Source organism: Photinus pyralis, unplaced genomic scaffold (assembly GCF_008802855.1).
Source record: "Photinus pyralis isolate 1611_PpyrPB1 unplaced genomic scaffold, Ppyr1.3 Ppyr1.4_LG4, whole genome shotgun sequence".
Taxonomy (NCBI): domain Eukaryota; kingdom Metazoa; phylum Arthropoda; class Insecta; order Coleoptera; family Lampyridae; genus Photinus; species Photinus pyralis.
This window is the reverse complement of record NW_022170511.1, coordinates 27,622,382-27,643,736: the sequence shown is the minus strand read 5'-3', so window position 1 is coordinate 27,643,736 and position 21,355 is coordinate 27,622,382. Positions and strand designations below refer to the sequence as shown.

Genomic DNA, 21,355 nt, shown 5'->3' with positions numbered 1-21,355 from the left:
TTCAGCCAATATGAAAACTTATTTTATTATACGCATCCAGTGCTATTTACGGCAAAAATACGAAGTGCGTAATGGTCTACTTATATTTGTATTATACAGAGTGGCAATTTGAAAACCTACCACCCCCCTTGTCTTAGTAAATAAACCGAGATATTTAAAAAAATCAAAATCCGTTTCGGTAATTCGGAGGGGGAATCACATTGACATAGTTGGCGACACACCCCCTCCAACCATCTGCACCCCAGCCACCCCAACTTTTAAATCTTAAATAGTGACACCCCATGTGTGATACGTCGTTGGAAAGCTCTGAAAAAATGCTTTCTAACCCACCGGCGAACATAGACGAACTAAAACAGGGAATAATTCAAGAATGTCGAAATATTGCAAAACCAACATTTGAAAAGGTTCGACAAGAGTTTGACAATAGATAATACTACTGTCTTACCAATAACGGAAACCATTTTGAACATATTGAATTAAAAGCCAACTTTAGAAAATGTATCATATTAGTTTATTTTTTGATTTGCATGATAATTGCTAACCTAAATGTAATGCTATATTTGGAATGGTTGGAAAGCATTTTTAGAGCTTTTCAACGACGACCCAATTTGGTCGAAATCAGAATTTTTTTCGCACCCCTAAATAGGAGTGCGCCTTTTCGTGGTAGGAATTTTGAAAAAAAAATTTAAAATCGGATAAGGCATACCCGAAACCCTATTCAAAGACGTGCTACCCATCTTTGTAACTCTTATGGTTGCTGAGAAAAAAATTAAAGAAGAAATTCTTATTGATCTAAGGGCCAAACAATGCACAGATACCTAAGCTATTTCAAATCGCATTATTTTTTATTAATCCTGTTTATTGGATTAATAAAATATACATTATACCGTGTCAGTGGAAGCGGACACTTATTTTTTAAACATACCCTTGCATATAAACTCGAGATTTTGAGCTTGATAGTTCATCCTAAAAAACCCATAAAGAGCGTATAAAAAAGCGGCAGAGCACCTCGGTGTGACCCCACGGAGTCATTGGACTTGATCCATTTTCAATAGGCTTGTCACTTGTGACATACAGCCATAGGTCAACTGTGCAAGTTTGAACCAAATCGGTCCAAGCGTTTGACAGTTATCGTGTTCACGGACAGATGGACAGACGGGCACCTTCGAGTCGCCTATACATAAAGCTTGCATCGCTTTACTCTGCCGCTTAATAAATAACACGTAGGTAAGTATAATTTTAATACGTTTTTGTCGTTTTGCTTTTTTTTTAGAGAGAAACATGTCAACAAGATCTAATTACAGATGTCCGCTCGGGTGCGAAATTGCCTTTTTGGAACAAGTGGGTTACCTCCGGATCTGTATCATTTTGTTTACGCTTTTTCTGATATTCAATACAAATAAAGTGAAATCGCGGATTTTTTAGCAGTAACAAAAACGGTAATTTCAAGTTGGCGTGATAATCATTGAGCATTAAAGTAAAAGTGCCTTTAGGATACCTTACTTTTAACAATTTTTAAATTACTATTTTCTCTTTCACAACTTAAATGCCTCCATTTATTTCTACGGTATATTTAATTTTTACAAAATGTTCATTATTCTTGGTGACACTGATAGCTATAAACCATGAACTTGTCAATCACATCAACACGTGCGCCTAACTAAAGAAAAAGTGATGCGATTAGACGATTTTTACAAACGTTTGCAATAATCTACACGAAGATCGATTAGGTAAAGCGAGTGTACTTTCAATTCGCAACTTCTTCGATCTACAAACGCATGGTCTATTTAATTTCTTTCAAATCACTACCGTGAAAATTCTACTTTTGTATTTTCTTGCTTAAATATGCAGATTATCTCGCCAATTTACAAAATTCTATTAGAAAGTACTCAAGTTTGAAAAATTGCATGGCCTTTATTAACTGAAAATTAAGGAACGACTTGGAGAAAGGCTTTGCGGAGTGGGCATAATTTCCTTGTCGCATCCTTAGCGAGGAGCTGAGGCTTCTTTCAGGATTTGATGGTATGGAAGTGGGTGGGAATATAAAAATGTGTAACATATATTTATGAGGTTTAGAGTACGAACGGTTCAGTAAAAGATTACAATTCCGCAACATGCATTATAGTGTACTGTTACTCGTTTTTGTGACAAATACGGTTTCTGCCTATTACAATAATCACGCGACAACTAAAAGTTACGAATTGGAAGTGCCAGGTTCAAACCCTATTAGAATAATCGAAACCGACCCCTTATGGAATCGACACAGCAGCGAAAGATATGTGCAGACATTTCCTGAACCTTGGACAGACGTAGAGCATCGGTCGGTAAAAACACATAAGCGCCCTAGTCAATTAAAAAATGAAGATCTGATGGGTGAAGATTTATCAAAGGAAACGTCTAAGGAGTTAAATCAGTTTTTAAAAAACTACGCGGAGAAACTAAAACGTACACGACCTATACCGAGTGCTGAACAGAACTTTGTGAGTGATGAACGTTTAGATAAAATTGAACTTGTGACGAAACCGGAAGAAATACCTACCAGTCGACTTGCGAATCTTCTGCTTGTTGATAAGAACGAAAACGTCAGTGAAGTAAAACCCTTTAGTCCCGCTCGTGATAAAAAACACCGTCCAACCGACGAGAAAAAAGGATGGGTGTCCTTAGATGTTGTGCCCTGGTCTGTGTCCAAAGTTGCAAAGTGGCACAGTTCTGTTATGATGCAGGAAGATGCACCTCAAATAACTACTCAACCCAACTGGCATCATCTCCTAAATAAACAAACCGTGTCCTATAATCAACCGTTGTCAATCTATAAAGCCAAGCCATTCGTGTACGACTCCGATCTGACGTCACACTCCAAACCCGACCCCCAAGACGTCATGCCTTCGGAATACCAAATGAGTCCGGAAGGTGCACTGGTTTCCCCAATGGCTGTTGACGAAAAGTTCTACCTTAAGGATTACATTGATAGCATCAAGCCACCATGGAAAAATAAGTACCATATCACCTACGGACATCACGGTAATAAAGATCACGACTGCGAGCATGGACAATCTCCCATTATAACAGACGGCTTACCCCCCAACTTCCCGACGTACACCACCAATGTGAATCGACGAAAAGGAATAGCTGTCGATGACGAACACCCACTTACCCACCCCTTCAACGGCGCGGGCGAATGGGTTCTAGTGACCACAACGAAAGGATACAAACCATCCCACGACAGACAACGATCTTTAGACATCGAAGCTATTCCAGAGCACGAAGGCGAATCCATCAATACGCACAAGTCGGTGAGATTAACAGTGCTTCCGCCTTTAAACAATTCGCGAATAAACATGACCACCTCACATGGCGGTCTACTTCAAGTCGAATCGACTTTCGAAACAGTTGACGAAGCTCAACGGATGGCGGCAAAGAAAGAAAACATCAAAAAGGGCCAGATTAAGAAGAAACCACTTAGGAAACCACCACGTCTCGACGTCATCCCCAGCGTTAACGTCGTTTCTACTCCTCCACCCGCAGTAGTAAACAAGCCGAAAGTACCTTCCCCATCATCAGTCTTAGCGGCAGTCGGGGCGGGAATGATCCCCGCAACAATGGCCATGCTAGTGCCGATGGCGATAGGACGCAGACGAAAACGAGACGTTCTCTTCCAAAGAAAACACATTCCATTACACTATTTATGAATACTTTATTTATATACAGTCTTAGGCACAAATTAAAAATAATAAATTATTAAATAACCATTACAACCTTCCCTAAGCTTTACAACGTACGCCAAAGAATACGCCAATGTCCTCATTTGTTTATTCTCTGGAGTACATTTGCTATTTCGGTGTTAGAATTCCACAAGCTACTGAGCCCTTGGCTGCTCCTTACTCTTCTCATTAAATCGACTGTGAACATCGGAAAAGTATTTTGCAACCGCCTGCGAGGTTTTTTGCAAAAATTCCAAGCCGAGTTTTATTTGTGCTTCGAATAAAAGTCTTAAAGTGTGCAAGAAGTTTTGGGGTTTACTGGGAACCGTGGTCGCAAACGTTGTGGATTCGGGTCTTCCACGTCTGATATCTTCATCGTGGTCAAAAATTTCGTTATCAAAGTCACTGTTTCTCCGTTTTCGAGAGTGAACCCTCCCCTCGATGTCACTTGCCGTTGTCGACTTGGGTAAGTGTCGAGGTCCGTGTTCGGGTACGACGACCGGTGTCACTTCCGAGTGCGATTTAGTCTTCTCCGTGACAAAGTCTTTATGCATGAATTGTGAGTTGTACACGTCGGGTTCGTTTCTACGATTGGCGAAATAAAGCTGTTCGTCGTATTTTTTCGAAGGTGTCAAGTAAATGGCCTCGACCGATGCCTCAGACTGTCCGCGCCGAAGGCCGAAATCGTTCGATTTGCGATTCGTGGTTTGCTGTCCACCTTTGAAGGTGTTTCGATAGTTTTGCGATTCGTAGGTTGTTGGCATTCCGGCTATCACCTTACCGATAGCTTCTTCTTCGGTGATACCTCCAGGAGTATACTCGTCGTTGTAGTAATACGAACCCTTATTGTCTTTTCGGTCAACTTGGTACGATCTCCTCACCGGGGTGAATGGGTAAAGGAAGTAACTGGCGAGTCCTGCTGTCACCATTAGACCAACAAGGCCAACTCCAACAGTTGGCATAATTTCTCTGGACAGGTAATTGTAGATTTGCGTGCCAATTGGTTTGTCTTTTGGTGCTAGCTTTGTGCTGTTGGAGAGTGATAATTTCTCTGCGGCTGCAGGACGACGGCGTCTCGTTTTGTTCTTCTTCTTCTTGGTAGTATTTGAGGGTCTTCTATTTTTCTTAGAGGGAGGTGTTAGAAGGAGTTCAACCTCGTCGTCTTTTGGTTCAAGAGAAAACAACGAATTGTCGCTTGGCGTTGTACTTGGTGTTGGTAACTTGGTCGTTGATAACGAAGAGTTCTCATTCTCCTGCACTTTTTTGTTAATGGTCTTATTTTTATTATTTATTGCTTCATTTAAGATAGACGCTTTGATTTTAGTAATCTTTTGTTCCGTGGTTGATGTGGTTGCCGGCGTGGTTACCGTTGTTGGTTTTTTCGTTGTTGATGGTGCGGGTCGTTTTTTGAACAAGGGCTTTGTTATCTTGTTAAAAATCTCTGTTCTAGTTAAATTTTTGTTGTCTTCAAATTTTTGCTTTACAGTAGGTTTTGGTGTAGACTTTGGTGTGGATGTAATCGATGGGGAGACGGTTTGGCTGTTCAACAAGACCCATGTAGACAAACCGTGTTCGGTAGTGGGTTTGTTTTCAATTTTGTAGAAATTTAATTTCTTTGTATTTTCCTCCCACGTTGAATCTATATTTGAAACGGGCTCGACAACTCCTGGATGAGAATGCTCGGTGACCGCCGATTCCTTTTTCGGGGGTTTCTTAATCTGCTGTTTTATTTTTGGCGGAGTTCTGGTATCGTAAGTTAATTCGGACGAGGTGTGATTTATGAGTACTAGCTGATCTGCCAATTGTTTAATGGTCTCTCCGATTTGAGCATTTGATGGCCTAAAACAAATTAAGCAAGTTAGACCACGTAGGTACTGTTCATATTGTATTTTGTTTTATTAATTGGTATATTCTGACCCTGTCTCTTCACTTACTAACATCTGACCTTTCCGGGTAAACATAACATTGTTGATGCAATAGTCTTTTAGATTCTTATCCGTCGAATATAGGTACTTATCGGAATATGAAAAGACCGACCTTTGAGTTATGGGTTTTGAGAATACATTATAATTTTTTTGCATATATTTTACAAAGTGGTTGTTGTAAAAATTTTGTTTACCGGCTCAGCTACTCGTACCTGAATCTTTTACTGGTTCTCCACTATAATTACTCCACTGTAATTAGGTGACTAAAGGTGACACCAATTAGAGTGCAATTAAAATGTATCGTTATACATTACTCTCGTCTCGATGAAGTATTTGTTAATATTACAGATAAAAAATGATCTGTGCTAATATGTAAATTAATTGTCCGCAAAGATTATGCAGATGAACCATACCTTTGAAATCAAGACAGAGTCAGGTTGCTTCATCGATCTAGTTAATTATGAATGAATGATGACTGGAACTATTAATAGCTAATCGCATTATTACTCTACTGGTCTAAATGACTGGTATAGGCAGTTGTAGTAGGTGACCTACTGAACAAACTAGTTTTTATAAGCAAAAATGTCATGAGAGGTCAGTATTGAACTCCCAACTAATCGTATAGGTGAAAGAGTCGATAGGTAATTGAAATTTATTGTCCCAATAAATAACGGAACGAAGATTCCATCATAAAGGTATTCTGCTTAGCCAGAAGACATAAAACAGCGTAAACTGTAATAAAAATGAAAGTTATCAGATCACCTTTAGTGAAAAGGTCTGTGCTACAAAACAGGGCCCAAGGCTATAACGACTACAATTATGATTTAATCATTACCAAATCCTATGAGTATTAAATGGTGCAGTGTATTAGCTACATGGCGAAAAACAATTTTTCTGAACACCTTCAATTACATGTTATGACGCTACTGACATTTTTTTTTAAATTGCTTGATAATTTTTTTGCGGATTCTTGTAGAGAATTTTATGTATTTTTCATCGGTCAAAATTTTTAATAGGGTTACATTACGAAATTTTTGTAAAAATGTAAAAAATATGTTTTCCAGCAAGATGGTGCCCCTGCCCATAACGCCAATATTATGTAGTACAAATTGTTTGAAAAAAATGTTTGAGCAGATGGATAGGTACAAATGGTCCAAGTAAATGGTGTCCTCGTTCTCCAGATTTAAGTCCGTTCAACTGCTTCCTGTGGAGTGAATTCAAAGGGATTGCCTCAAACTCAAACAGTAGGTAAGCTAAAATACCGAATTAGCAAAGCTATTGCAGAGATTCGCGAAAATATGCTGATTCGAGTAGAAACAATAAATACTCATAATCGAGCAACCTTAAAAATACTCAGAGGAATTTGCATTATTAACTAACTAGTACCACAACAATAACAAAGATAGAAGAAATAACTGGTATCGTCGTCGCATACTATTTATTAATTGAATCGATACATATTCGTAAACGTCTACCATACCTTCTTTAATATTTGGTTTCTTAGCTGATCTGCGGTTTGATGCAATGTTGAAAAAACCTTGTCTTTTAATTCACTACCTACAGGAAGAAGTCGAGCGGAGTTAAACCCGCAGAACAAGGGCACTACTTTATTACGACCTACGTTCACACACAAAAATATTTTGTTTTACATTTTTACTCGCACAATTATTGCTGTTTTTTTAAATTATTTGAAAAATGCGTTTTTCAAAAGATGCGTTTGGTGAATATGATTTACTACTTAATTACTTTAAATTATTTATTACAGAACTGACTGAATATTTCGATGGAGCCGCTTCACATTGTCTGTCTGTCTATCTTTCTGTTTTATAACTTATTTAGTGTATTTTATCGTAATAAATTAATTTTTGTGTATACATCGACCTTGTTTTAACAAAGGATAATAAGCCTACAGCAAACATTTTTGGTTCTTTCGAAAACCATTTAACAGGAATGGGACATACTATTAATAATTAATAACTTTCATTTAAAATATTTAAAAAATATAGGGTGGTTGACTTACAGTACAGCTGAACGTGTGGAAATAATATTCATTTATGGCTCCGAATACGATCATCTTTTAGAACAGCTAGAAAGTGTTATGAGAGATATCCCGGGAGAAATGTAAGCCATGCCTATATGTTCAAGATTTGGTCAGTAGCTTTCCAACGATGTGTCACAAGCATGGAGTTGCCATTTAGGATTTTTGAAGAAGGGGGCTGGGGGGGTGGGGGGTTGTCACTCATAACGTCATTCTGGTTCCCCCTCGATACCCCCGAAACGGTTTTGCGCGATTTTCAATATCTTCTTTAGTTTGGAAAATATGGCCGACTGCAAGTTTTAAAATTGACACCCCGTATACTCTTTGGTCCAACTTATCCCCATCAAATTGAGCATAGCCACAGGCCACAGCTGCATCACTAGTACCACATCTCTTCAATATACCTACGTGTTCAAGTTCAGGTAATAGAAATTCCAGTGCCATGCCTTTATAGCAGTTACTACTATAACAGTTAAGACATTTGCCGTCGAATTTTTATAACAGTTGAGGAGGACCAAACGATGCCAACCACACAGAATATTTTAATTAATGTAGATAACAAAATACCTTGCTGTGATACCACGTATAATTTTATTATGAGTAATTCTTTTATATTTATCAGAAAGATAGTGCTATAGATGGTTAGTCTTCGATTTAATAGTTATTTATGTATGAAGGGCATAATAGTGATGTTTATATTCTCGAGGGCGACGAGTTAGTTTTTAGTCGCCCGAGAGTATCAACATCAGTTTATGCCCGTGGTACATACACAATTGTATGTCTTACAAATAGTTTTCTTCGTCAAAGTAAATATTCGTTTACAAAATAATTCGTTATGTTTGATCAAGTATGTGTAGTTCGAATTTGTTAATGTGATTGAAACCATCCAAACGTCAAACGTAATTTTAAATAATTCAATTTATCCTGAATGAGGAAGAAGTTTCAGAAACTATTCGAAATACGGCAAATTTTGTGAGTTAATAAGTATTGACATTTAATAATTGACGTTTATAATTTTCAATTACCTGCAAATATTTGTTTGTTTTGTCATTAAGTATAAATGAGTTACTATGGTGATCCTTAATGCCCTAGGGCATAAAGTGGTACTTTATGCCCGCGTATCACAGATATAAAATATGCTATGATATGTTAGTAAGACATAAAATGAATTTCTGTCATTAATAGACGAATATGCGAAATTATCGCTCTTGTTTAAATTGATAAGACATTCCAATATGATAAAGGTGATGGTGTTTTTTTTTAATAGAATTTTTGTATCTCTAGAAATTATTTGTTAGGTTTTATTTTCGTGTTTTTTAAGTAAATGGGTTTAGATAAGAAAATAATCTTTGTTTATGTGAAGTGTCTGTACTGAAATTTGCATCGTTAAAAAATGCACTACTTAAACAATCGCACGTAGGGATGCAGGAATCGATTTTAATTGGTAAATTAGCACACCATTTTGAAAAGAAAATAAGGTTGAAAGTAATTAAAGAGGATATTGTTAGAATTTGAACTTGTTGATTAACCTTTGAAAATAACTGAGATATCACCGAAAAACTGAAAACGTCAAATAGCATTTTCCTTAGCTTAAACGTTCGGAAATGGACGGTTCCCGTTAGCACCTTTTATGGGCATTTTTTTTCGGAGAATCTGAGTCTGTTATCAGCAATTGGACGTTATTTCGGCGTAAGTGAGGAGCGCAACTTAGAAGCTGATGTTGATTGTGAGTGGCGGTTGATTTAAAAGATTTTTAAAAGAAAATTATCTTATGGTGGAAGTGGTGATTCTTTAAATACCGGAATCAACAAGAGATCTATCTATCTCTCAGTTTAAAGAGCGTGTAAATTTGTTTACGTTAAATTTCTGGCATTCAGCCGTAGTTGTTTTGTTGAAGTCGGTTTCGAAAGAAAGTGTGCAGAATGAATGATTTAAGTTATCGTCTAGTGAAGCAGCGAAAGTTTGTAGCAAATTTTAAAAACTGTTTTTTCCGTCTTTAGAAAACGTTACTAAGCGTGGAAGTCCCTTAGAAGTTACTACCGGCGGGCAGCAACCGAAAATTTTTTTCATCTTAACTTATCAAGCTAGTTCGAGTCATTGATTTCAGGTTATTAAAGAAGAAGTGAGGCTGCCAGCGAGTGTCTGTGTGTTTGATAAGTGCACTTGAATATCGCAAACCTTTCACGACCAGATTATTTAGATTCTTAAAAAAACTGTATGTACCTACGTTAAGATTTTTTTAAATTTTTAATTATTGACTGCCTGCGTGCGAGGTATTATGCAGGAAATAAACAACTCAATTCCTCAAAACCTTCCCCATGGATATTTAATTGTTGACGAACAATTAAATATCCATGGGGAAGGTTTTGAGGAATTGAGTTGTTTATTTCCTGTATGGTTCATCGCCCCATTTAGAGTATGGATCAAACGCGAGTTTTTCGGGGTATTATATCCAAACAAGCTTTGTAAGCTGCTCATTCTTTCGGGGATTTTGTTTTAATTATTGTCTCATGTGTTTCGAAATGTGTTTAATGAATCCCTTGTGCGACCCGGATAGAGTTTTCATGTCAGTATTTTCTATTTGTGCCCAGGATTTATTTCAAGCGTTACTCAGTTGCGTAATAGATTTCTTAGAATTTTTGGAGGTTAATCGAGACCATCAAGTCTCTCTACTTTTAAATTTAAATTTTAAGTCAATAATATTAGGATTGTTTCTTCTAGCCGATGTCGGATGTGTATGAGAAGAGATTAGACAATTTTAAGTTTGGGGGACCAATTTAGTGTGTGGATGGATCATTTGAGATAACAAACATTCCTTCATTCTGAAAATGTCAAAGTCAATTTTGGCATTTGTTTATTTTTTACGGCCTACTATAGCCACTTACCAAATTAGTAAAAAAATACGAAATTAAAAGAAAACTACCAAGGATAGATACCGATAACTTTATATCGTTCGAAAGCTGATGAAATTGCGCATTAAACAAAAAGTGCGGGATTGCATTTGAAAAAAGTTATCTATTAATGAAATTTTCGCAATTGACAAATCGAATTTTCAAAATGTAAAAAGAATACCACTCTGCCCTCCCGTCCTACATTGGTACATTTTATGGTAAGTCATTCCACAAAGTCACAATGTTTGACAACCACTGCGATATTCAATTCATTTTTTTCAGACACACGCTTTTTTTTTAAATATCAATTTGCGGCTAAACCGTTCGGTTTAGATAGGAAATGTGACACCTAGAATTACCCGAAGAATCCATATGTATAATAATATACAAGGGGTTTCATTAAATAAATGTAACTGTCATATGACTCACCTTTTATATGAATTTCGATCGAAGTGAAAACATTTTAGGTTTCTAGCCTTAATGGTTCCACACCATTTCCAAGCAGCGAACTTTAAAAATGTAGGTACGTTAATAAACTCACAAAGATCCGTCCACACACTACGACAACCCCGTATATGTATAGAGTAGTCAATCAAAGGGTGCTAAACAAATGGTACCTACTCAGTAACCCAGCCGAGCAAATTTTCCATATCCACACCATTTACTTGCTGTTTAAATAGCCGGTTAAAATGAAAAGAAACACAAAATCACAAGTCCTGTGATTTTGTTAGAGCTTTTCATTGAAAGTGGTAGCACTTGATCACATTTTTGGCAGATAGATACCTTACTGAATGTAGGCACCCAACGGGAATAATTGAAGGGCGACCACGACCATGGCAAACAATTCACAAATCACACGTGGCGTCAGCTGTAGGTATGGCGCGTAGCACCATCCTGGTGGAGTCATTCTCTCCAATACATTATTGTTCCCATGTTTTGGTCCGAGAGATTCGAGTAACTTGCAATAACGGTTACGGTCTTAGAGATGGATCTTTGATAATCTACAGTGGTATTTATTAAGAAGTAGACATAGGGATTTGCGTGTTATGTCTACTTTTAAATTAAATGACAAAATTTCTTCTGAAGAAGCCTAATTTTATGCATAACTTCTTAAAACAAATTCAGATCTGGCTGACATATTAAGTATTTTGAATATTATTGTTGGTTGCGCTTCTATACTTTTATTTTCGTTCATGTGCGATGTATTCAACTAAAGGTCAATTGGTATAGCGCCGGAAGAGATTTATTTTCTGTGAAGCCAAAGCAACAATATTCCAATTAATAATACGAAAGCGAGATCTTTATTTGGGACGCATAAAATTAAAGATTTATCGTTTCAAACTAGACAGGGAAAAACAATACGTGTAAATCACTATGTTTACTTCTTAATAAATATCACTGTATATAGATGGAAAAAATTACCTACCACTCGTAACACAAACAACACATTCGTAAAACAAAACTATTATAGGCAATAAACAATAAACGTCCTGATGGAATGACCCTTGTGCCTTGGACCAAAGGACAAATGCTAGTTTGGGATGCCACATGCACTGACACTCTAGCACCATCCCATGTTAATTTATCAAGTAAAACGGGTGGTGCAGTAGCTGAATCTGCGGCAGGTATAAAAATAAGGAAATATTGTTCAATTATAGAACAGAACCATATTTTTATACCTTTCGCAGTAGAGACTTTGGGACCTTGGTGCAGAGAGGCTCGTAATTTTGTGGAGTGTTTAGGAAAACGTATTGCCAGTATTACTGGAGAACCTCGAGCTACTAGTTATTTAAGACAAAAAATCAGTATTGCTATACAACGTAGCAATGCGGCAAGTGTAATGGGGACGCTTCCAACTGCGATCCCCATGGAAGAAATTTATTATTTGTTATGAATATTTAAAAATTTTTAACTTTGTAATTAAAATAACAAAGTAAAAATTTAGGTACCTACAAAGTAGAAAAACCAACTGGTAGAACACCAAAGTTCTAGAAAAAATTCGTACTTTTATAATAGAATCATGTTGAGTGTGGTGATCAAGAATATCGGTACATTTTTTACATATTACAAAACGAACAATAGTACATCCAACGTAACTAAGTAAACAACATGTAAAATATCATTTTTATTTATTTCATAAATACAAGTGTGTACAACTATATACAGCTTACATATAAATAAATACCTAAAATACTCTATACATTACAATAGCAATTTATAAAGCAGTCATTGTTTAAACTAGTTGTTCCATGAGATTTCGGATGCAAATTTGCAAAACATGAACACGGTCTACTGTGTAAAGTACCAGCCTATATTGCTATTGAAATGTATTTTAGATTTGCACCAAAAAGAAATTTAATATGTAAAGTGAACTTTTCAATGTGGGGCGAGGTTGTTTTATTGTATCTTTCTTCTACATACACAAAAAAGGAATGAGCCGCTTTTGGGTGAAGGATTCGCATCACCACTCAATCCGCAAACCTTTGGATTACCTACCCTTCACTTAGTCTGCAAGGGAACGTCAATGACAAATTATGACAGTTATTATTGTGGCAGTATAAAAGGACGACCTGAAATTAAAACGCTTGATGCCATCGAGCAGTTTTGACAACTATGAGAGATGACAAGATTTATCACACTTCGCGTCTCGTTTCATTCGTTCTGTTGATACACTTTGGAAAGGTTCGAACAAGCAAGACCCTTGGCACAAAAGCAACAGTTCTTGGTCGCTCTGATTTTTTTCAAAGGTCATCATCATAGTACCTACTACGTGAAAAGGTTAAAATCCAAATCGGAACGCGCATACGCACGCTGTTCAACATTCACCCACGTCTGCGTCCCCGAATTCCAAAACCACCCATCGTGATGGTGAATAGGCTTATGAACGTGTTTATGGTAAACGATTTCGGTTTTTGGACGTGATGGCTCTTTACTTTTACCAAAAAGAAACAGAAGTGGTAGCCACCAAGGATACAAGGGAAGAATACTAATGAAGCCAATTATAAAACTTACAAGTGGAACAATGTAAACAAGCGGACTTAGCGCCTTTAAAACTTCCCTCAGGAAGCCTAGACCTGGTCCTAAAAATTTTAAAAATTCCAAAATTTGCTTCAAATCTGGGAGCTTGGGCAATTTGGGCAATTCAGGTAAACTGGGCAAGCCGCCGCTCAACGGGCCGCCACCACCGCTACTGCCGGCGCTACCTCCGCCAACCGCCGATCCGATAGGATCAGCCGCGGCAGCTTCCAAGGGCGCGGCCGCTGCCAATGTCGGCGGAGGCACAACGGCATTCGGTGTACCACCGGAGCTAGCTGTTTCGAGTATTTCGTCTGATGGCGATGATGGTAACCTTTGGGGTATTTGATTTTGATGAATATGCGTATTTATTGCGATGTTTAAATCGGAACAGCCCTGTTTACTTTCTGGTCCAAGGACGGAATTCGTTAAATGAACGGTGGGACAATTGCTGTCGTACTTTTCCCCGGCGCCGTTTCCATTAACGTTAAATACGGATTGAGTGAGCATATTTCCCGGATCACTCGGAAGAATAACTATAGAATCGTCTTCATCAAAAGAAGGAATCGTTCCTACGGGGTATTCGGGTGAGTAACTCGATACTACGGGATTTGGGTTTGGTATTGGAATATTGTGAACACTCCAATCCTCTTTGGAATGATTCTCCGACAATTTACTGGCACTTATTTTAAAAACTGACGGCTGTTTTCTATTAAACTGCGAAGTAGTTTGATTGCGTCGTGAGTTACCAATCTTCTTATTTTTTTCGATAACTAGTTTTACGGGTTGTTTATTTTTTTGGGATATTTTTGGTTTAGTTGTGACCTTCTTTATTTTAAGGGTCTTATTTGGAAATCTTAAATCCTCTACATTGTTTTTAATAAATGAATGAATTAATTCCGTGTCATTTTTGGTTTTCTTTGACTTGATATTAAAGTTTTGGGGGACAAGGGAGGTTTTTTGGCCAGTAGTGTTAAATTTAGGGCTGCCGAGTATAGTGTAAGTTTTATTGTAGCCGTTGTAGGAGTTGTACCTGCGAGTTGTTAGTTCCGGTGTTGGAATTGGAGTCGCACAGCTGGTTGATAATAAAAACATTGTCCACACTGCAATGAAATCCATCACTAGCACCTGTAACAAAAAAAAACTTTTTAAGTTCCTCTAGTAAGTATCGTAAATTGTTGTTGATCGTGTTCCAAATTGTTACTCAAAGATTATAGACGACCTTATTTGAATCTTTACGTGTAAATGTTCACATTCAATTCAAAATAAAGTTCATCTGTAATATAATTGCATTGTGATATTTTAAAGTTTATCGCCGCTCATTGCGATCAGAGTTTTTTTTATCGCTATTTAAAGTTAATTAAGTTTGAAGATACGCAGAAGTGGAGGCGGAAGGAGTAGAATGAAAAAGTTGTTAAATAGAAGAGACGGACGTGGAACGGAGATTCTTGTTTTGGTGGTGGACGTTAATCGTTTCCTTTTGTGGCGCTTTTAATGTATGGCAGTATGCTGTAATCGAGTTTGATTTTGAAAGACAGTCAGTCTTGTTTAATTGAAAAGTTGAAGTAGAGTGCTTTAAGAAATTTTATTAATGCGCCGTTATAAAAGTGAATGTTAATTCGAGTAGAGTCTGAAAAGTTTGTTTACGTTTAGTCGGAGTGTGTGTCTATCGTGCGTTTATCGCTTATGTACAGCGTTTCTTTAAGGTTTCCCTGTATTCGTTAAAGAGAGTTTTGCCACCATCAAAAAGCCAATATTACATCTGTAGTTCAAAAATCAAAGTCAGCGTCGTCGAAATTGATATTCAAGTGCAATCAAAGAAGTGAAGTTCCGAAGTATTACAGTTCAGTGTTCGTGTGTTTGTACGTATGCTTAAACAAAATAGCAGTCATGGCTGGATTTATCAACATTTTAAGGTAATTAAGATTTCTCTTAATTCATTTTTTCAATTGATCGCATGTGCGTGGTATTTGTCCTTTTGACTCTGAGCGCCATTCTTTATTTTAGCTTTGTTATTGATTGATTTATGTCGAATAAATTTGTTTCATCTGTAAATGATTAGATATTGTGTTTAATCGAACCCAGTTTACGACCTAGATAAAAGTTCTCATACCAAATTCTCTGTTGGTACCCATAGTTATGCCAGTTGTTTGAATAATCATTTTCAATTCATCTCTTTGGCTACCGATGTCTCAAATTAATTAATAATTAAGGTCATTATAGACCGATGTGTCTAATAACGGCCGCGACTGAATCTTGTAGACCGAGGTGTAGCTTAGATGTTAAATTTATTTCTGATTTGTGTGTGGTTCAATTGCGGTTGAAGGGTCTTTTAAACCAAAGCCAACCATAATTAAAAATGTATGTAACTAGTTTAAATTGACCTTATTTAGAGGTAAGGGGGAGGAGGGGGGCTAATTTAGCTCAGATTTGAAGAAAATAACTAACAACTATGCATTCTATAGATTAAAAAATCGGATGTTGTATAAAACCGAAAACATTTTAGCTAAACATTGAGTGCCTCTCACAGCTATTGGATCGGTCCTCACAGGGTATTTCCAATCCTGCTAGAAGTTCTCATGAACCATTTGTGACAATTATCTAGAAAAGTAAGGGGAAGAATACAAAGAGACATCTTCCGTTAGGGATGTGGAATACGCAAGAATGGATAAACAAAAGTACAGAAATAATGCACTTAGACAGTCTAGCGAAATCAAGGGAAATTGTGTGGAACAAGTTGTGAACAACATTTACATGTGGAGTGGCAAAGGGCAAAATTAGAAATTGGCATGCTTAGGCACATTTAAAGAAAAAAGTCTAAGAGTGCCTTCAAACCATGGGAATCGCCAATAAACGAGAGAATCCTATAAGCAAAGTTGGCGTTGATGCAAAAGCACAATATCTAAATACTTTACAAGATAAAATTGGGAAAACAAACCCTGGAGAAGAACTAATAGCCGAAGATCTTAACGGAAGAACAGGGAAAAGAGAAAACAATAAAAACCTTCCTCCGATACTCCATTCTTGAGATAAACCTCTCGCCAGGAAAGATTGCCGGTCACAGAACACTTGATCCCGGTCTACAATCTATGTTTTTCTATAAAGATGTGAGCGACTTCCGGGATAGTATCATGTCAATGTTGAACAAAAAGACTTTTCGTTTAACATTGGCACGATCCTATTCCGGAAGTCGCTCGCATCTTAAGAAAAACTTCGATTGTAGATTGACACAAGGTGTGCTGTGACCGGTAATCTTTCCTGGCGAGAGTTATATTTACTATTAAGTTTTCACATCCACAGCAGTGTGTCTCGTGTAGACGATGTTTCCGCCGTTTGAGATTACCCTCCTCCGACATTCCATTCTGCAAATATTTTCACTGAAAGTTTTGAGATCGCCAGTGAATATGTCTCGTCCTGACGTTACACTTGCTCTTTACGAATACCTTCTTCCGACACTTCGTTTTCAAGATATTCGCTTCGACTTCACCAATAGATATGTCTCGTCCAGACGATTTATTTTGCCTTTGTGAATACCGTTTTCAAGATACTCGCTGTTAGAATTTTGGCATCACCAGTGGATATATTTGTTGCAGACGTCCCTATCCCACCCTCCTCCAATGAGACTAATCTGAGAAATAAAGCTAATTTCTCATCGGGAGGAATGGATTTCCGCGTAACCGTATCTTTTTTTCGAAGAAAATTTCCACTCTGCAGCGTTTCAAAAACGCATCGTGAGAGGGAGCAATCTTACATAATATAAAATACAAATGAAAGTGGTGCACAAATCGAAAAATCAAAGCATGGGTCCGCCAGTGACGTCACTACACGCGGCGAAAAAATTCAGTGATCGAGCAATCCTGTATTATATAGCATCCTTTTTTAAAATTTAGATTTACTAAATTTTGGAATGATCCATCCTATAATGGAGACACCCTGTACGTAAAATTACGCCATCCTAGATCCTAAATAAATGCAACTTTAAATACATCATTCAAATTGAAAAAGAACTTGCTTTTCAAACCTTCAACTTGCATCATCTAATGGAGGAAAAACGGCTACAATACCGTGATAACATTTCTCTAGTATTGTAAAAAAAAAACTATGCCTATGAACGCCACCTCCATCCATACCCAGCAAAGAGTCGCTGGCCTTGAATAGGGCCTCTGCACGATCATGTAAAAGGTTTGAAAACAAGAATTTGGGGGTGAAACTGCACATTCCTTATTATGCAAGTCTTTGGGTCAGGCGTTCTTTACAACCCTACGTCGTTTATAAATCCGTACATTTGTATCCCATATGAGTGGAAGTGAAACCGATGTCAGGTGGTTCGATGCCTCTGCTTCCCCATTTTAAAAAATTGCCTGGCGCTGTAGTGCATCAAAAAAAGGGACTTTTCGGGACACTCGCATAAAATTAGCGCTGAAGAAAATACTCGAAAGGAAAATTTGTTTCCGGGTCAATTTTTCTTTTTACTCTCTCCAAAACTCTCCTCTAGATTGATCCCTATCTATATTTTTGAATTACAAAACATCCACAAAATTGGCACCGAGCAATTAGATTATTCATAATTGATCACGAATTAATCCCATTCGTTTCTACCCCATGAATTACCAGGGTCTTACGTTTAATTTTGCAAGTTCGCATTTTCTAGGCTTGCCGTGAAATCACGCCTACGTAACTCTACATCCACAAGTTCGGTTACGGAAAAAATTATCGCCAATATTTTCAAGAACCTACGAATTTTTAAAATTTAGATTTACTAAATTTTGGAATGATCCATCCTATAATGGAGACACCCTGTACGTAAAATTACGTCATCCTAGATCCTAAATAAATGCAACTTTAAATACATCATTCAAATTGAAAAAGAACTTGCTTTTCAAACCTTCAACTTGCATCATCTAATGGAGGAAAAACGGCTACAATACCGTGATAACATTTCTCTAGTATTGTAAAAAAAAAACTATGCCTATGAACGCCACCTCCATCCATACCCAGCAAAGAGTCGCTGGCCTTGAATAGGGGTAGCAACCTCTCCATCGTAGCACTGACTCTCGAGAAGCGAGACGGTCTGAAGGACCAGTAAAAATCAATATAGTGCTTTCGTTCTAGCATTGCCGGTATGTAATTAGGAATTCCCACTTGTAAACTGTATGGTTCAAGATTTCGTAAAAGTAAGCGGTTCTCAAACTTTGGGTATGTCGCAATTGAATTAGACATCAATCATTCTATGTACATATCATGTATCACAACATTGGCAAATAAAATGTTGATAACCACTGATCTTTAAACTTGTAACAAAAGAAAATCTCATTATATCTCAATGGTTAATGGCCTTGTTTACCTGATAATTGCCCGGGGCGTTCAGAAATGCCCAACATTTAAGGTGAGAATGATTTACATAAGTTAGAAAAGGACAAGATCAATGTAGGGATGAGTATTCAAACATACAGCGCTAACGACATACCGGCAATGCTAGAACGAAAATACTATAGTTTATCCTACGCCCAAATTTCCAAACACTACCGCTAATAGTTTACGGTAGGAGGATCCTCGCCATTCCTAGCGGTAAATTCAAACACAACAAAACAAAAATCTTAAATATGGCGCGACCTAAGGATCCTTACGGAACACGGTTCCAAAGGACAGAAAGATGAAGAACTACAACGTGGCGTATTGATTTGTTTGGGGCCATACCAAAATACGTAGAAAACACGGATTTTACTCCAAAGAAGATATTAAGGGGGATCAGGCGTAGCGGGGTGGCCCTTTGGTTAGTCTACTCGTACGACACGCAGTACCTCTGAGGTAGGGTTCCCCTACAGGGGGGAACATAGAATAAACTAACCAACAAAATATTCCTAAAAATACTACTGAAAAAATCTTTGAATTAAAAGAAACTCTTCCTGATAGTAGGCTCCCGTTACAAATTCTAAGCAATACAATTGGTGTAGAAAAACCTTGCAATGCTCTAACGTGTTCATAAGAATTAAAAATTGTCTGCCCAATAAAAAAATTATCCCTGGTGCACCTCTTGTTAAATGTTTAGGTTGGATTAAAGGGGAAATGTATATCAAAAAAATTCATTCCTATAATTTTCGATTAACGAATAAATTTAAGCAAAGTCATCTCCTGGGAAAAAAATCGTTCAAATCGACATATTAACCAAAGGGTCGTGTATAGTTGCCCCACATAATATTTATGGGGAGATTTTACCAGAATAATCGTGAGTACCAATACCCTTCTGTTTTAATGTTTTCAAATGGGCAATGAAGTTTTCCAAAAATGAAATGAAAGGCAAGAAGTCCAGAAGGCAAATCACACATCGCGTAAGAAATCTGTTTAATCAGTCGATTGTAGCATTCAGAAAACGTATTTCATGACTTAAGAACCTCTAGCGCCCTTTTAATTATCTACACAGATTGCCAGGGATGCTACCCATGCCACTTAAGGACTTAAGGTAACAACAAATAAGCACCTGAATACTCAAAGTCCATGGGACTTCGAAATGGTCGCATTCAAAAGAAGTTTGTAAACTGTGTCGCAGAAGGGTGCATAGTTGTTCACCCCATACGCGTGTACGGGAAATCAACGAATGCAGATATGTGATAGAAACCCAATTCTTTGCGAATTCTATTTTATCCTCAAGAACTAAAACACCCCGAAGAAGATTAACGGTACATTTAAAAACCTTTATACAATTTAAACTCACATCGCGAGAATCTGTGGAAAAGGAGTGCAAGAAAATAACTGTGCCATCGAAAGTGCTATACTTACATAACTTTTGGTAAATAGAGAAATGTTAATGAACTACACATTTTAAATACTGAAGAAACTATTAATATTCGTTTAATAAGAAATGTGGGGAGTTGCTTCGATGGACGATGACCACCAAAGCAAAGGACGCCGGTGACCAAAAACTGCCAGCGCAAGGACACTGAAAACTTGGTCACTTGGTCAACGTGCCTACTTTATGCCTTCCTTATAATACGCAACATATAGGTATTAACCAAAGCTTTACATAGTCGGCGGAATTTCCATCCAGCGAAAGATTATTCACCACTAATTAACTATTCATTAAATTAATGAGAGGACACGGTTGGTAAATTAATCAGATCTCAGAACGAATTGCAAATCCTTGATAAACCCAAATGTGAATGCCCTATCGACCACTGCCCACAAGAATTCTGCATAATTAATAATACAGTTATTAATGCACCTCCCAATTGATATTCAAAACGCCACTCAAAAATCGAACAGTAAACTGTCATTAGCGGTAAGTTCAGTCACAGAATTTACCATTTAATAAATAAATTAACGGTAAAAATATTAGAATTATGTAAGTGTTAACTCTTATAATTGAAACAAGATAACTTACACATCAACAATAGTGTACAATTAATGTTTATTATTATTATAAAAAATATCATGTACCGTTCTGAGTTCATTGACTTTCTCTGTTTTGTACAATTTTCAAGGGTAAACTGGGTCAGCATTGCACATCTAAATCAAACCGGACGATAGAACAAAAATATTGGGGCAATTGGTCGAAATTGGTAATTCAGAAAGGACACGCTGAGAGTATTAGCGTAATTAATGGACGATTATAGAGATGTCAAGCTAGGCTTATCCGGTTTTTGGATTTATTTTTACATTTACGGAGAGTGATACCTACTGTTGCCGTACAGGTGTACATAGTAATTTATTACATAAAAGTTTTGCACTTACCGATTATTTTATGTATTCGTGATTGAGTATGACACACACTGTAGAACAACCGAAGAA

General features: G+C 37.3%; 3 protein-coding genes across 3 annotated transcripts; 1 reads left to right on the top strand and 2 right to left on the bottom strand.

Annotated features, from left to right (window-relative positions):
* Positions 1–2,114: 2,114 nt before the first annotated feature.
* Positions 2,115–3,749, top strand: LOC116169047. Its single transcript, XM_031485076.1, has one exon. It carries the CDS (start codon positions 2,115–2,117, stop codon positions 3,687–3,689), a length of 1,575 nt encoding a protein of 524 aa, XP_031340936.1. The 3' UTR covers positions 3,690–3,749.
* On the bottom strand, positions 3,675–11,330 carry LOC116169538. The gene is made up of 2 exons (XM_031485643.1): positions 11,177–11,330; positions 3,675–5,540 (listed from the first exon to the last, which is right to left on the bottom strand). Exons 1-2 carry the CDS (start codon positions 11,203–11,205, stop codon positions 3,857–3,859), a joined length of 1,713 nt encoding a protein of 570 aa, XP_031341503.1. The 5' UTR covers positions 11,206–11,330; the 3' UTR covers positions 3,675–3,856.
* A 1,123-nt stretch (positions 11,331–12,453) lies between these two features.
* On the bottom strand, positions 12,454–14,665 carry LOC116169046. The gene has a single exon (XM_031485075.1). It carries the CDS (start codon positions 14,663–14,665, stop codon positions 13,322–13,324), a length of 1,344 nt encoding a protein of 447 aa, XP_031340935.1. The 3' UTR covers positions 12,454–13,321.
* Between the last annotated feature and the right edge of the window lie 6,690 nt (positions 14,666–21,355).

Excerpts from the sequence above, each read along its gene's own strand:
- LOC116169047 (XM_031485076.1), top strand. The coding sequence starts at position 2,115 with ATGCATTATAGTGTACTGTTACTCGTTTTTGTGACAAATACGGTTTCT.
- LOC116169538 (XM_031485643.1), bottom strand. The coding sequence starts at position 11,205 with ATGGAAAATTTGCTCGGCTGGGTTACTGA. Across the intron at positions 5,541-11,176 it reads TTGCTCGGCTGGGTTACTGA|GCCATCAAATGCTCAAATCG; the intron begins GTAGGTACCATT and ends AATTTGTTTTAG.
- LOC116169046 (XM_031485075.1), bottom strand. The coding sequence starts at position 14,665 with ATGTTTTTATTATCAACCAGCTGTGCGACTCCAATTCCAACACCGGAA.